Source organism: Pelobates fuscus, chromosome 2, assembly GCF_036172605.1.
Source record: "Pelobates fuscus isolate aPelFus1 chromosome 2, aPelFus1.pri, whole genome shotgun sequence".
Taxonomy (NCBI): Eukaryota; Metazoa; Chordata; class Amphibia; order Anura; family Pelobatidae; genus Pelobates; species Pelobates fuscus.
In genome coordinates this window covers 380,958,997-380,972,500 of record NC_086318.1, presented here as the reverse complement: position 1 = coordinate 380,972,500, position 13,504 = coordinate 380,958,997, and the positions used below count along the sequence as shown (strand labels likewise).

Below are 13,504 nucleotides of genomic sequence, written 5' to 3'. Positions count from 1 at the left end.
GCAGGACTTTCCGTGTTGCTTATCCCTCCCGTCCCCCTCCCCCCTCCCGCTCCTCCGGTCCCGGTTTGTGGTACCCCCTCCCGTGTCCCTCCTCCCCCCCCCCCCCCCCCTCCGGGCAGGCCCCTGAGTGGTCTCTAGGTAATTGAGCAATGTTAGCCGGTTAGGCGTAATGTAACCAGATGTTGGTGGCGCTAATGAGTTATGGGAGAGTGGGATAGTTAGTGGTGATTACATATTGTGCTTAAGCCAGTTTCTTATTGTGTACTAGGGGAAATTCTATAGTCAATCACATGTTAAAGTCAAACAGATTGTCCCATTGTCCCTGCCAGGTTTCCAGTGGTCACAGTCCATTTACCAGTCCGCCGCCTCCTCTCGTGTGATTATTCCTCCGGGCTGGCCTGGGGGAGTGAGGCGAGATCCGTCCCATTCACCCCCTCTGCTTGCAGTCTTCGGCTCGCCGTTTGTCCCGTGTTCCTCTCGTTCAAGGGGCAGTTGAGCCAGTTCTGTATCAGTATATTCGGAAGCCCTAGGGCCTCTAGGAAATGGCGGACGTCTTCAGGTGTGCGGATGGTGGCTTCTGTAGTGCCCCTCCGGGCTGTTAAGGCAAACGGGAACATCCAGCGATAGCGTATCTGTTCTTGTTGCAGCATTAGTGTGACAGGGCGCAGCGCTCTTCGGGTCTGGAGTGTGAGATGGGACAAGTCGTTAAACAGCTCTACGGTGTGACCCTCAAATCTCCATGTTCTCTCTGCACGTGCTCTCAGCATTATGACCGCTTTCGTTTGGCAGTCCTGTAGTCTGCATACCACATCTCGTGACGGTGCATCCGGTGGCGGGCGCAGGGCCCTGTGTGCTCTGTCCAGCATTATTCGTGCCTCCGGTGGCCTGCCCAGCAGCCTATTGAATAGGCGGGTGAGTATCCCTCTCAGGTCTTCCTGTTCATTACTTTCTCTGATGCCTCTCACTCGTACGTTGTTTCTTCGACTACGGTTGTCGAGGTCCTCTATATGCATGCGCATGTCTGTAATTTGCGCCGCCTGTTGCCGGACGGTAGCTGGTTCCAGGCCCTGTATCTGGGCCCTTTGGTCTTCCATCGCAGTTACGCGGGTTTCCAGCGTTGTTAACGAGGTGCGGATCGCGGAAACCTCGGCATGCAGGGTACCCTTCACCTCTTCCACCATCTGTTGGAAATCTTCTTTTTTAGGTAAGGAAGCGAATAGGGCGTACCAATCCAGTGTCGGCGGTGTCAGGGTCTCATGCGTCGGTACGGATTCTGCCTCCGACACGCTAGAGCTGGGAGAGGCCGGCGCCATGTTAGAGGCCTCGAGGCTTGCCGCCAAAATCGCTGGCGTCTGAAGGTAGCCCCTGATAGAGGTCGAGGGGGGTCCCCCCTGGGTTCGGGGAGTCGAGGGGGTCATTTGGGTGCGTTTGGTGCGACCCATGGATGGCATTTCACGCTTAATTTTGCGGTATTAGGGCAACTGGGGACGGAGCTCTGTGTTTAGGCAGCCATCACCGTCCAGCGCCAGACCACGCCCCTTTATACAATTTTAAAGTGCTTTACAATGCAGCATTGATAATGTCCATTGTTTATGTCTATAAAGAAGTCCCCCAGATATATTTGTATCACATACCATACATTCATAAGAAATCTGAATACATTTTTTTTACCTTGCTAGAAATGATGGTGGGCTATATTGATTAATGGTTATTTCTAGACACCTACATGTTAAATCCAAAGTGTTAATTAATCAGTTAGGACTATTTCACTTCTAAACCTGACCCCTCAGCTTCAGCTCAGCTAATGTGCAAGTGGAAATCCACATTAGTCCCTCTAACTTTAGGCAGCAATGGTAGGTTGAGAGCAGGGGGGCTGCTCTTTGCAGGCATAGTGGGTGCACACTACTCCATGGCCATGTTTTTCAATGGCGCTGAGCTATTTTGGTGCAGAGGATAATACTTTAAAAGGTCCCAATATCCCTTTTTCACTATAAGTTTTTTCCATTTATAATGCCCTGGTGAGCACTATTTAGGCTTTCTTTATTGCAAGAACCTGTTAAATAAAAATAAACTTACCTTAAAGGAACACTATAGTCACCTAAATTACTTTAGCTTAATAAAGCAGTTTTAGTGTATAGATCATTCCCCTGCAATTTCACTGCTCAATTCACTGTCATTTAGGAGTTAAATCACTTTGTTTCTGTTTATGCAGCCCTAGCCACACCTCCCCTGGCTATGATTGACAGAGCCTGCATGAAAAAAAAACTGGTTTCACTTTCAAACAGATGTAATTTACCTTAAATACTTGTATCAATCTCTAAATTGAACTTTAATCACATACAGGAGGCTCTTGCAGGGTCTAGCAAGCTATTAACATAGCAGGGGATAAGAAAATCTTAATTAAACAGAACTTGCAATACAGAAAGCCTAAATAGGGCTCTCTTTACAGGAAGTGTTTATGGAAGTCTGTGCAAGTCACATGCAGGGAGGTGTGACTAGGGTTCATAAACAAAGGGATTTAACTCCTAAATGGCAGAGGATTTAGCAGTGGGGCTGCAGGAGCATGTTCCATACACCAAAACTGCTTCATTAAGCTAAAGTTGTTTAGGTGACTATAGTGTCCCTTTAAACCCAGTGCTGGATGTTGTTCCTCTCTCTTGTTTCCACACCCAGCCTGTCGTCACACTTAATTACTTTTCCCCTGCTGAGGTCCAGTCAGATGCTTCTCATAGAGAAGCATTTGATTGGTCTGATCTCAAGACTAAGAGCACATGTGCATGCTATGAGCCGAAAAGGTGAGGGAGTGTGGGGTGGGCTTTAAATGTACAAATAAAGAAACTGACAAATGTAGAATGAATGTGGGGAGACCGGGAGGGTGCAGAGGGATCACAGGAGTAATGGAGGGGACCAACATAGCAGCTTTTCTTTTTAGGTGCGCTTACAGCTCTGTCTGCAAGGTTATATTTCGTCTTGCACCAGAATTCTGGGGTGCAACAAGCCCCTGACACAAAAGTGCCGACATCTCTGTATTTAAGCTGAATCTGTGCACCTACAGATTGCTTGCACCATGACCTCTTCTAAAAGCAGAAGTGGTCATGGAGGCTGGATTAAGCTTTTAATGCTTTTTGTTTGTTTGTTTCTCGTTTCTGTATAATGTATTAAAAAGGATGGGTCAGCTCAATCCTAGCGTGTCCCTTTCAGACAGTATTGTCTTTATAAGTGATCGCGATTTCTGCCATTTAGCTCAGTGGGTTTGCAAGCTGAAAATTTCATTGAATAGAGACATTTATATTGGGAAGTTGGCAAGATTCTGTCATTTTCTGCACTTCCATGCCTTCAATGGCTTTTCAGACTCATAAAATACTTGTTACTGTTAACAGTGAAAATGCTGGAGAAAACTACAAAATCATGCAGTCTGCAGTTTTAGGTACAGTACCATAACAAGGTATCTTGGTGCTAAATCCCTGGTGCAGTGAATGCTGTATGCCTCGCCTGCTGGCGTGTAGTTTATTTTGTGTGAGTGTCTTGTTCGTTTGACACGTTGGCTTTCAGAGTACAGAATCTAGTTATGCAGCTTGTTTGCTCAGCTCTGAAAGCTAGCTACACCACTCTGCCTTATCCGTATTTACTTTACTGTTTCAGCGTGTGCTTTCCAACTTTTATTATATGAAATATATTACTGAAGAAAAATGTTAATGGGTCAGTATTGGTAAAATAAAATATAACGAAATTTACACTTTTCTGCAGAATATTTCTCCACAACAAATAAATGTAGAGTTACACCTGTCTGTTTTCCCCCAACATACCTCATTAAACATTATGGGCATTCAATCAACAATTAGCCCTGCATTTCCTTGACTGTCATCTCCAGGTAGATCACTAATCACAACTGTATTTAAAAAACATAAAATTGTAGTATATCAAACCAAATTGCAAAATGTAAAATTTAAAACCCCCTTTCTGTTTGCACTGTTTTCTCTGCACAAGATATGAGAAGCTAATGTGCAATGCACATAATTTATTTTATTTTATTTTCTTAATTCAGTATCTTATTTGTATTTTATATTTCAATCATAGCCAGTCATGTGATAAAGAATCCCTTCGTGTAAGCACCGATTATGTAATCTCAAGGCATACTTAATGGTACTGGAATATGTAATTATCATTGCATTGTGCTTTTTGTTTGTTTTTTTTGCAAGATTTCCCTGTAGACTACTTGCTGATTTTCTTTATTTATAAACCTGTATTTGTGTACCGTGTATTGTAGGAATCTTTTTGGGGTATATATATATGTCACCCATACAGCTAACATGCACATGATCTGTTGCAGTAGTTCCAGTAACAGAAATTGCCTTGGTGGATTTGCAATTGTTTTTTGTTATGAGACCTACTGAAATATTGTGACGATAGTGCGATGTCATCTACTTTGTGTTTATTGTACATTATGCTTCTTCCACCTACATTCTAGTATTGATTGATAGCTAACCTTTTAAGAGCAATCTTGAAAATAAAGATGGATATGGTGGGGGAAACGAATATCACAAGGCCAGTACAATCTAGTCAGAATATGTTGCCTTGAATCTGTGGGCGCAATTTACAACCTGTATTACAAACATCATGGCTTTCCCTGGCACTTGTAGACTGCCTCTCCTCAGCCACGTTGTTAATGCAGAATTTACACATCCACATTATCAGTATCTGTGCTATCACATCGCACGGAAAGGTTTTTGTTAAATCCTCTCCCAAACAATAACATAAAACTGGGGTACTGGGGTACTGAGGTACCCCTAGCAACACAGGCCCTTGTACTGGTATTGTTAGTCACATTGTTATTTCCTAATGTGAGAATTTCCAGGAATTCCGAGTGAGTTTCAAAACGTAGTCTAAAATAGCTGAATATAAAAAAATAAAGTCAGTTCTGATTTCAGTATAACTATTGTGCAAGTAATGTAAAACATTGACATTTTAGAGTAATGGCAATTATTTTTATTTGCCCATAAATATACCTCTAATGGCCATTAGACTGGAACTCTGTCAGTCTAGAGGCACTTCCTCATTGAAGACCTGCACAATTCTTCTCATTCGGAGTCATTACAGAATGTGTCCAATTCTTCTCACATGATTTCGAGTGCTTTTCTAGTGGAAGCATCCAATTGACTGAGACTGGAGATTGCTGAGCATTGGATTCTTCCGAGATCATCTGTCAGCATGATCTCACCATAGACTAAGCAGCTGCCTAGAGGAGGCTGGCTCGTCTCTAGATTGCGGGTGAATTTATTATTAATATTAAATTGTTATTTAGATCTATAGTGTCAGGAATACACATTTGTATTCCTGACACTATAGTGTTCCTTTAATGCATTTCTGTATGGCTGTAGATATTAGCCATGCAGCCACGGTTAAAGGGACCTTTATGTGTGAAGTGTGTCCCCCCTCCCCCCCCCCCCTTCCATTTTAGAAAAAGTTCAGATTTCCACCTTTTTGCATCACCCTGGCAGTGAATCAAGCAACAGGTCCTGTTCATTCCTGGTTTGATTAGCTCAGTGGTGCTTAACTCAAGAAGCAGAAATTGCCCAATTCACCTTCCTTGCAAAGACTTCCCATTGAGCTGCATTGGGAAGTCTGTAACTTGACAGCCACAGAAAGTCAGGGCTGGGTAAGAAGGGGCACTGAAACCCAGCTTATCCTCCCTGATCACTGCAATGGGAATGGGTACCCAAGGACACAGCTTTGGAATTAAACCTTTTGAATTATGATAAGATGGTACACAGAGAATCAAGCCCCATAAATACTTGAATTTTTGAGTGGAGAATCCATTTAACTGAAGATCTCTTCCTCTTTATGGAAGATTTGTGCTAGAGGTAAATGAGGTGGCTGTGTGTACATTAATCTTTCGGCAAAATAATGCACGTAGTACTCAAGGGAATGCTTGTTTGTGGTTAACAGCCAGGGGTGGTCGTTGATTTCGGGGTGTTACAAGGGGGACCACACAGAGTCTGTTTGGTAACCGAACAGAAGGGGAACAATTCCATTTGAATGCAGGGGGATATCAGACGAAACAAGGTACAAATAAGGGAACACATACCCTCGACTTATCCACGAGTCATAGCATATTTCACAATTGTTGGTCAAGAAAACTGCACTCTACTTATAGACGAGTATATACGGTAGTTAACTTCCATAAGATTATTTTTTTTATTTTTTATTTTTATTGTATGCAAGGTTTGACATGCTTTCATTTTGATTGTTATTGTAGTTTCACTAAATAAACCATACGTTATTAAAAGATATCCATCATAAAAGCTTCGCCATATGAATATTTTAGTTCTTGGTGTAACATTACGTTTAGTTTTGTGATGACTTTACTGCAAGTTCTCATATGTATACAGCCATTCTGCATTGTGTACAGATATATTCTCAGTTTTACGTTCTATGTCATCAGCAGTTTCTTATCAAGCATTACATTTTCAAATATTCAGAGGTGGTACTTTTTTTAAACATATGTGGTATATATGTATCTATTATATATATTTCTAAGATGCTTATAATATAAATACATCTTTATAAATAATCTCAATCAAGTTCAAGAAGTCAGATTTTATGTACATATATACATAAATAAATAATAAATACCCCTTCTTTTGTCATTTACACAGCTTCCCTTGATGTATGCAATGGCTTCCAGCCACAGTTCTTCACCAGTGCCTCACTCCAACAACAGCAAAGCTTTCTATAAAAAAGGTCTTGAAACTGCTCAGCAAGTTGGATTGGTGAGATCACTCCCTGATGTTTGTCCCAAGGAGCCAATGGGTAATTACGCAAAGAAACATTACTGTAAAGACAAACGGCAACGTAGACATTTATAATTTCCCTGTTGTTGTTTTTGTCTAGTATTACAATCCTATCTTTGGGAATAATATAGTATAGTGAAACATTCTGTAACAAATAGTTTTTGTTCACATTTTTTTTTTCATGTTGCAATAAATACCTTACTGCGGCATTCATTTTTTATAATGTTTGCATGATGTATGTCACTTATAGGGAGTGTAGGTCGTAAAAAATATTTCTCATGTCCTAAATTCTTTAGTTCTGCCATGTTCCATACTTCCTGCTTTCACTGCCGTCTTATGACACAGACTTTAATCAAGTGTCAGACTATGCTGTTCTTCTATTTCAGGGTGCTTTCATGTGCATAAATAAATGTAGATTTAAACGTTGGCTAATATTGTAGTGGTATTTGTTTAAGTAAGTCTGAATTTGACAAGATTGTGTTGCTTTCTTTAATTCTAGGTCTGTACACTATAAACAAAATATTAACCTGTGTATTTCCTCCTCTGTAGGTGATTCTAACAGTTTGTGTGACGAACCGTCTGTAGTTGCTGATCAGCACAAGTGGACAATTTACCATTCCAAAGTTAACCTCCCCGCAGCATTAAATGACCCTCGGTTAGCAAAGAGGGAGTCTGACTTCTTCACTAAGACGTGGGGCCAAGACTTCGTAGAAACAGAAGTCATGCCCTCCCCCTACCTCTTGCCCATTACAAAGGATCACTTTTCAATGTATACGGAGCAAATTGCACTGGTGAGCTGCTCTTATGTAGAATGGGACTGTGTTTAAAGGGACACTGTAGTCACCAGAACAACTAAAGGTTATTGAATTTGTTCTGGTGTGTAGGATCATTATCTTCAGGCTTTTTGATGTAAACACTGTCTTTTCAGAGAAAAAGCAGTGTTTACATTACAGCCTTGTGATAACTTCACTGGCCACTCCTCGTGGCTGCCTAAATCGCATCCAAACATTCAGTATCTCCTCCCTCTGCATGCAGACACTGAACTTTCCTCCTAGAGATTCATTGATTCAATTAATCTCTATGAGGAGATACTGATTGGCCAGGGCTGTGTTTGAATCATGCTGGCTCTGCCCCTGACCTGCCTCTTTGTCAGTCTCAGCCAATCCTATGGGGAAGCATTGTGATTGGATCAGGCCACCACTTCTGATGATGTCAGCAGACTGCTTGTTTTTTTTTTAGGCAAACAGCATGCAGATCTACAGCTTCTGGCTTGAATACAGTAATATTTTGCTATATTTATGGAGGCATGAGGGCTAGATGGTGGTGTTAACACTATAGGGTCAGGAATACATGTTTGTGTTCCTGACCCTATAGTGATCCTTTAAATTAACCTTGGTGTGTTCATTTAGTGGACTTAATGGTGTGTCTTATTTTTCAACCTAGCTTGTAATGTTACTGTGACCAGGAAGTGACTGAGGTTTTTCAGCCAAGCCTGACGTTATTCCAAGCATGTGATATTAAATGGATACCAAAACAACTTTACCCTAATGAAGCAGTTTTGGTGTATAGCTCATGCCCCTTCTCAATATTTTCTGCCATTTAGGAGTTAAATCACTTTTGTTTATGTTTACGCAGCCCTTTGCTGTGACTAACAAAGCCACCATGAAAAAAGTGTTTAATTTTCAATCAGAGCTAACAGGAAGTGTGTAGGGAGTTGTAAGTCACATTCAGGGAAGCGGTGACTAGGGCTACATTAAAAAAGTGATTCAACTGCTAACTGGTTGGAAACCGAGCAGTGAGACCTCAGGAGCATGATCTATACACCAAAACAACAACCTTAAAGAAAGTTGTTTTGGTGTTTAGACTGTCCATTTAAACAATTATATATTTCAGGTTGCAGCAGTAACGTTTTTCAAGATGAAAGAATAAAACCTACTACCAGCCACTGACCCTGTATATGACTTTATATTTTGCACCCCTAAATGGAAATATGTGATGTTATATTGCATTTTTTTTCTGTTTTACAATATGTGGGCATGGTTTGGTGCCAGGAACTAGCCAGATGTGTTTTGTTTTGTTTTCTGTTTTGTTTTTTTACTCTAGGAAAAAAAAGCAAAACCAAAAAAATTAAAAACCTATTTTCTTTGTTTTTGAAATCATTTTAGTAATATAGTTTAATTTTCTTTCAGAGAGAAAAAAGCCACGAGAAATGGAAGACAATATGCCCTCCTAAAGACAATTTTGACAGGACAGCTTTTACACAATCACTTGGTATGGAGTGCTAACAGAATTTTTTTTAATTTTTTTTATTACCGTATATAGTGACTACAGTATAAATTTTATTGTTATTAATGTAACCACAAGTATCAGTCCTTTTTTGTAAGGCATAATGGGAAAATGATTGTTTCAGCAGAGAAAGAACCGTCAGAACCTCTATCATAATAGCATGGGCTGAAGTGGTCTGGGTGCCTGCAGTGTCCCTTTAAGCATTTTACTATCCACAGTACTAATTATCAAGACTGAGAAGAAAATGTCTAAAGCTGATGTTTTTTTTTTTGTTTGTTTGTTTGTTTTTTTTTATTTTTGAAACCCTTATTCAGAAACGGGAAAAACATAATGATCTAAATAGGTATTCTATTCCTCTAATCAAGTCATCAGGACGTTCAGTGCTGCATAATGTACGAGTAGTGGATCAGCGCAGATTGTTTATCTGATAGAAACCTGAGCCCAGAGGGTTTGACAAGTTAGTTATCTGTTCTCCATGTAGATAGAATGCGCTCAGGTCCACATTTGGAACCAAACAAATCTGCTAATAGCATGCTATTTATTAAGCTTCAGGGAGCTTGAGTTTAACTGGACACTAGATTTTACATTTTATTTTCAATTAATCAGATTATAATAGAGAGACCATTTTGCCCCTGGTTAGATGAGTTTGGTATTATAACCTAATCTTCTTTATTCTTCCTCTGCAATAGCCAGTTAAGTTTTGATAAGGGAAAAAGACAAGAAACTCCCAGCTCAGGTGTTGATAGTAAAGGCAGTAACCCATATAAAAAATAAAAATAAATAAAAGCTGGACAATAGCACAGTCTCGAGCTTCCCTCTGTTCTGAAGTAATGAAGACACAGGGACCCTGATCTTTTCATCTGGTTTCAATGGTGGAGTGGGGAAAAAAAGGGAAAATATTTGAGACATCCCAGTAGCAGCCAGCTGTAATCTGTTCTTCTTGGTTGACTTTCCCCTGTCCTTACCGTTTTTGGTGTCAATGGAGCTTGCACGGGGGGTTACTATAGTGTGATTATAGCCAGTAAAATTATTTTGCAGAGACAGATACATACTGAAGTACTTCTCTTAAAATACAACTACTGGTATATCATGATTTTTTTAAATGGACTAGTCAGACAAATTTCAGTGAGAGGTAAAAAAAAAAAAACGTCATTATTAGTATATTTTTAATAACAACTATAGCGTGAAGAACAAATCTAACGAGCTTGAGGCACCAACCATACTTAAGACTCGTGGCACCATAGAGGGCACTGGACAAGTAAACATACCATTGCAACCTATTTGCGGACATTCACACTAGATGGACATATACATAGCCGGTTCAGCAAGTGCACCAGGCCAGTCACCAGGCAACCCCTTACCTTGCCATACCTTGCGCAAGCCTTAACGTCCTAAACTTCCCTCCATTCTCCGGGCAGGACAATTTTGCTTCATGTGGGCATGTTCATGTCTCTGTATTGGCGCCTGATGTTACAGCATATATTAGTTATTTAGCGCTTAAGTGACTGCCAGCATACAAAGGGTGTATAGCCTACTGAATGTCAGGAAAAAGTGAATCTGTATTTAAAAACAGTCTAACTCCACCTTGAGCAGTACAGTACCTAGCTAAAATGTATAGATCGGGGCAAAACATTTAACTTACTGTCTAACCAGTGTTTCTTTAAATTGTGAGCTTACTGTCTACCCATGTGTTACCAAATGTCTGACTATAATAATTTAGCATGTTACCAACCGGATCTTATGATCCATAGCTTGTATTTTCAAACTAAAGTTTAACAACAAAAATTTTTAAAAAATGAGGCATCGCAATTCTGGAAATGTAACTTAATCTTGCTGATTGATGTATCAACCCTATACTGTAAATCACTCGAACATTTCCCCCAATTTCTCTTATGTACCCCATCTTATATGCCTTTAATAAAAGAAAGATTGACAAAAAAAAAAAATAACAAATCTAACATGTCCTAATTAATACAATCATTCTACCAGGTCAGGCCCTGGGCATTCTTCCTGTCAATAATATTTGAGGGATCATGCTGTGCTTATTGATAATATCCCAAAATGCTTCAGATGCTACAATGTATTTTCGCAAGGGGTCTAGGTCTTCCATATAGCTCTGTAATAAGTGATACAGTACTTCATACTAATATAGCACTAAACTTCGAAATTAGAAGAATATAAGGATCATTTTGGCATGAGTTCCTGATGGAATGTTAAAGTTTAACGTAAAACGTAAACAAGTAAAACGTAAATGTGTGCTTATGAAAGAGGGGAAAAGGTTAAAATAATGGCCTAATCGAAGAATACATTTGACAATTCAGAATGCTAATTGCCAAGTATTCCGTTTCCTTCTATAAATTATTCACACAATTCTCACTGAGCATCCAGCAAATTAACAGCATATTATTAAAAATGGCTGATACCTTGAATAAAGGGTTTGTAGTGCCGAGTAAACACATCCCAATTGTTAATGGTTGATTATATGTCATGGTTGATTATATATTTCCTGCCTGTTCTATGTTACATTTTGTATATATTGTATATTAATATTGTTTTTTGTTTTTTATTGTACACTAACTGTAACAATGCAATGATTTGTGGACCCAGGACATACAGTACTTGAAAACGAGAGAAATCTCAATGTATCTTTCCTGGTAAAATATTTTATAAATAAATAAATAAATAATGTCTGTCTCTCGTATCCGTATGATTTCTGTGTTTTTAATTGTGTTCTTATGGAGCAAATTTATTTTGTGTTTTCCAGCACACAAATCCAGGGGAGATCTGGAACAAGTACCTAAGGTGATTTACTATTACTATTTCTGTGCATGGGACCAAATAATCATTTTTTCTAACAACCCATTTTCCTGGAAAAGTCTATATTGATTGCTAATTTGTTCAAGATTTGGTGCATGAAGAGCTTCTCAACACAGATAACAACGTATCTGTAGAAATGTCTCCACATTCTATACAATCCATACATCTAAATATTAAATAACATATTACTGCCAGAAATAAAATATTTTCTTAGATGGAGTTTTTCTCTTTTCCCCAACCTTTGTTCTAATGTATCTTGACAGGCAACACAACCTCTTTTGGCAGTGAGTATAAGGACTTTACTGACCTACATGCCAGTAACCCTTTGTTTAAATCCCAAGATCTACATCCCTTGAGCTGAAAAGTTTCTACTGTATTTACTGTTTTGAATCTGAATATTTCTTTTTAGGCATCGTTTTGCTCATGTTAACAGAACAGGCTTTTGATTCTCCTCAAAATTAAATGTGTCAACATTTCATCATTACACAAATAAGATCAGTATATGAATATGACAATGCAAATTAGCCATCTATACATTTATATAAATGTAGTATGCCTGCATTGGTTGTTGCTACTATTTGAGTTGAATTTTAGGTTAATAATTCCATAATTAAAAAACAAAACAAAAAAAAACAACAAAAGAGAATACACATATACACACAATCGCGGCATACAGTTTCAAGCCAGATGGGTAGTGGCGAGTGGAAATTTTTTAGCTGTCTATATATTCTATTGCACATTTTCATAGGTACAAACTGATTCATACATATATACATGTGCAGCTAATACTGTCATGTCTCTCCCTCTTCTCCCCTGCTGCAGACCTCTGTCAGTGAAGAGGAGGGAGAGAGCGGGAGGTTACTGGGGAGCTTGATGCAATAGCAGAAATGGCTCATTTTACACTTCTGATAGCTTCATTCAGGCATTGCAGCAGGATGACTTTTTATCACTTCTCTCTGGCACTGTCTATCAGTTAGGATGCTAGATAGCAGTGAGACAGCATTTGGGGAATGTTTAACCCATTAAGGACACATGACATGTGTGACATGTCATGATTCCCTTTTATTCCAGAAGTTTGGTCCTTAAGGGGTTAAGGAGAACTTTTGATCTCCCATGACTGACAGTGAGGCAAATTCTAACTGCCAGGTTCCACATCTCGGTTGCCATGGTAACCCAGTGCCCAGAATCTGTCAAAACTTAAATCTAAGAAACATTATTAAAATAGAAAGAAGTTATTTTCCTTGTGCATTAGAAACATTTTTTTGCCATCTTTTAACTGTACTTTTGGCTTTATTTTTTAAATAAATATTATTATTTTTTTTCAACAGTGTAGTTTCAGACATATTAAAAGGGAACATAGAAGTACTGTTGGCAATATTCACAATCTTGAATCACCACTGGTTGGGGTAGTACATAATTCATATTGGCTAAAGTGCTTGTTTAGAAAAAAAAAGTTAAATTCAAATATATCAGTTTATTGCTTTACCTGGTGAACCAGTTATCACTTTTAATTTAGTTTATATTTGGAATCATAATCTAGATCTCCTAGGTGATCAGTTGATGCTAATTTGAAGTGCAGTATATGTAAATAAATCTGTGTTTAAAAGCAC

At 39.1% G+C, this 13,504-nt stretch overlaps 1 protein-coding gene across 2 annotated transcripts in view; it reads left to right on the top strand.

Moving 5' to 3' along the window:
* The window catches only part of VPS54 (VPS54 subunit of GARP complex), a 94,116-nt gene that overhangs the window by 22,905 nt on the left and 57,707 nt on the right, over positions 1-13,504 (top strand). For both annotated transcript variants that reach the window (XM_063443766.1, XM_063443767.1), the window contains exons 2-5: positions 6,657-6,810; positions 7,341-7,582; positions 8,981-9,062; positions 11,842-11,879. In XM_063443766.1, coding sequence (XP_063299836.1) covers positions 6,657-6,810; positions 7,341-7,582; positions 8,981-9,062; positions 11,842-11,879 — 516 coding nt within the window. The remainder of the gene's footprint in view (positions 1-6,656; positions 6,811-7,340; positions 7,583-8,980; positions 9,063-11,841; positions 11,880-13,504) is intronic.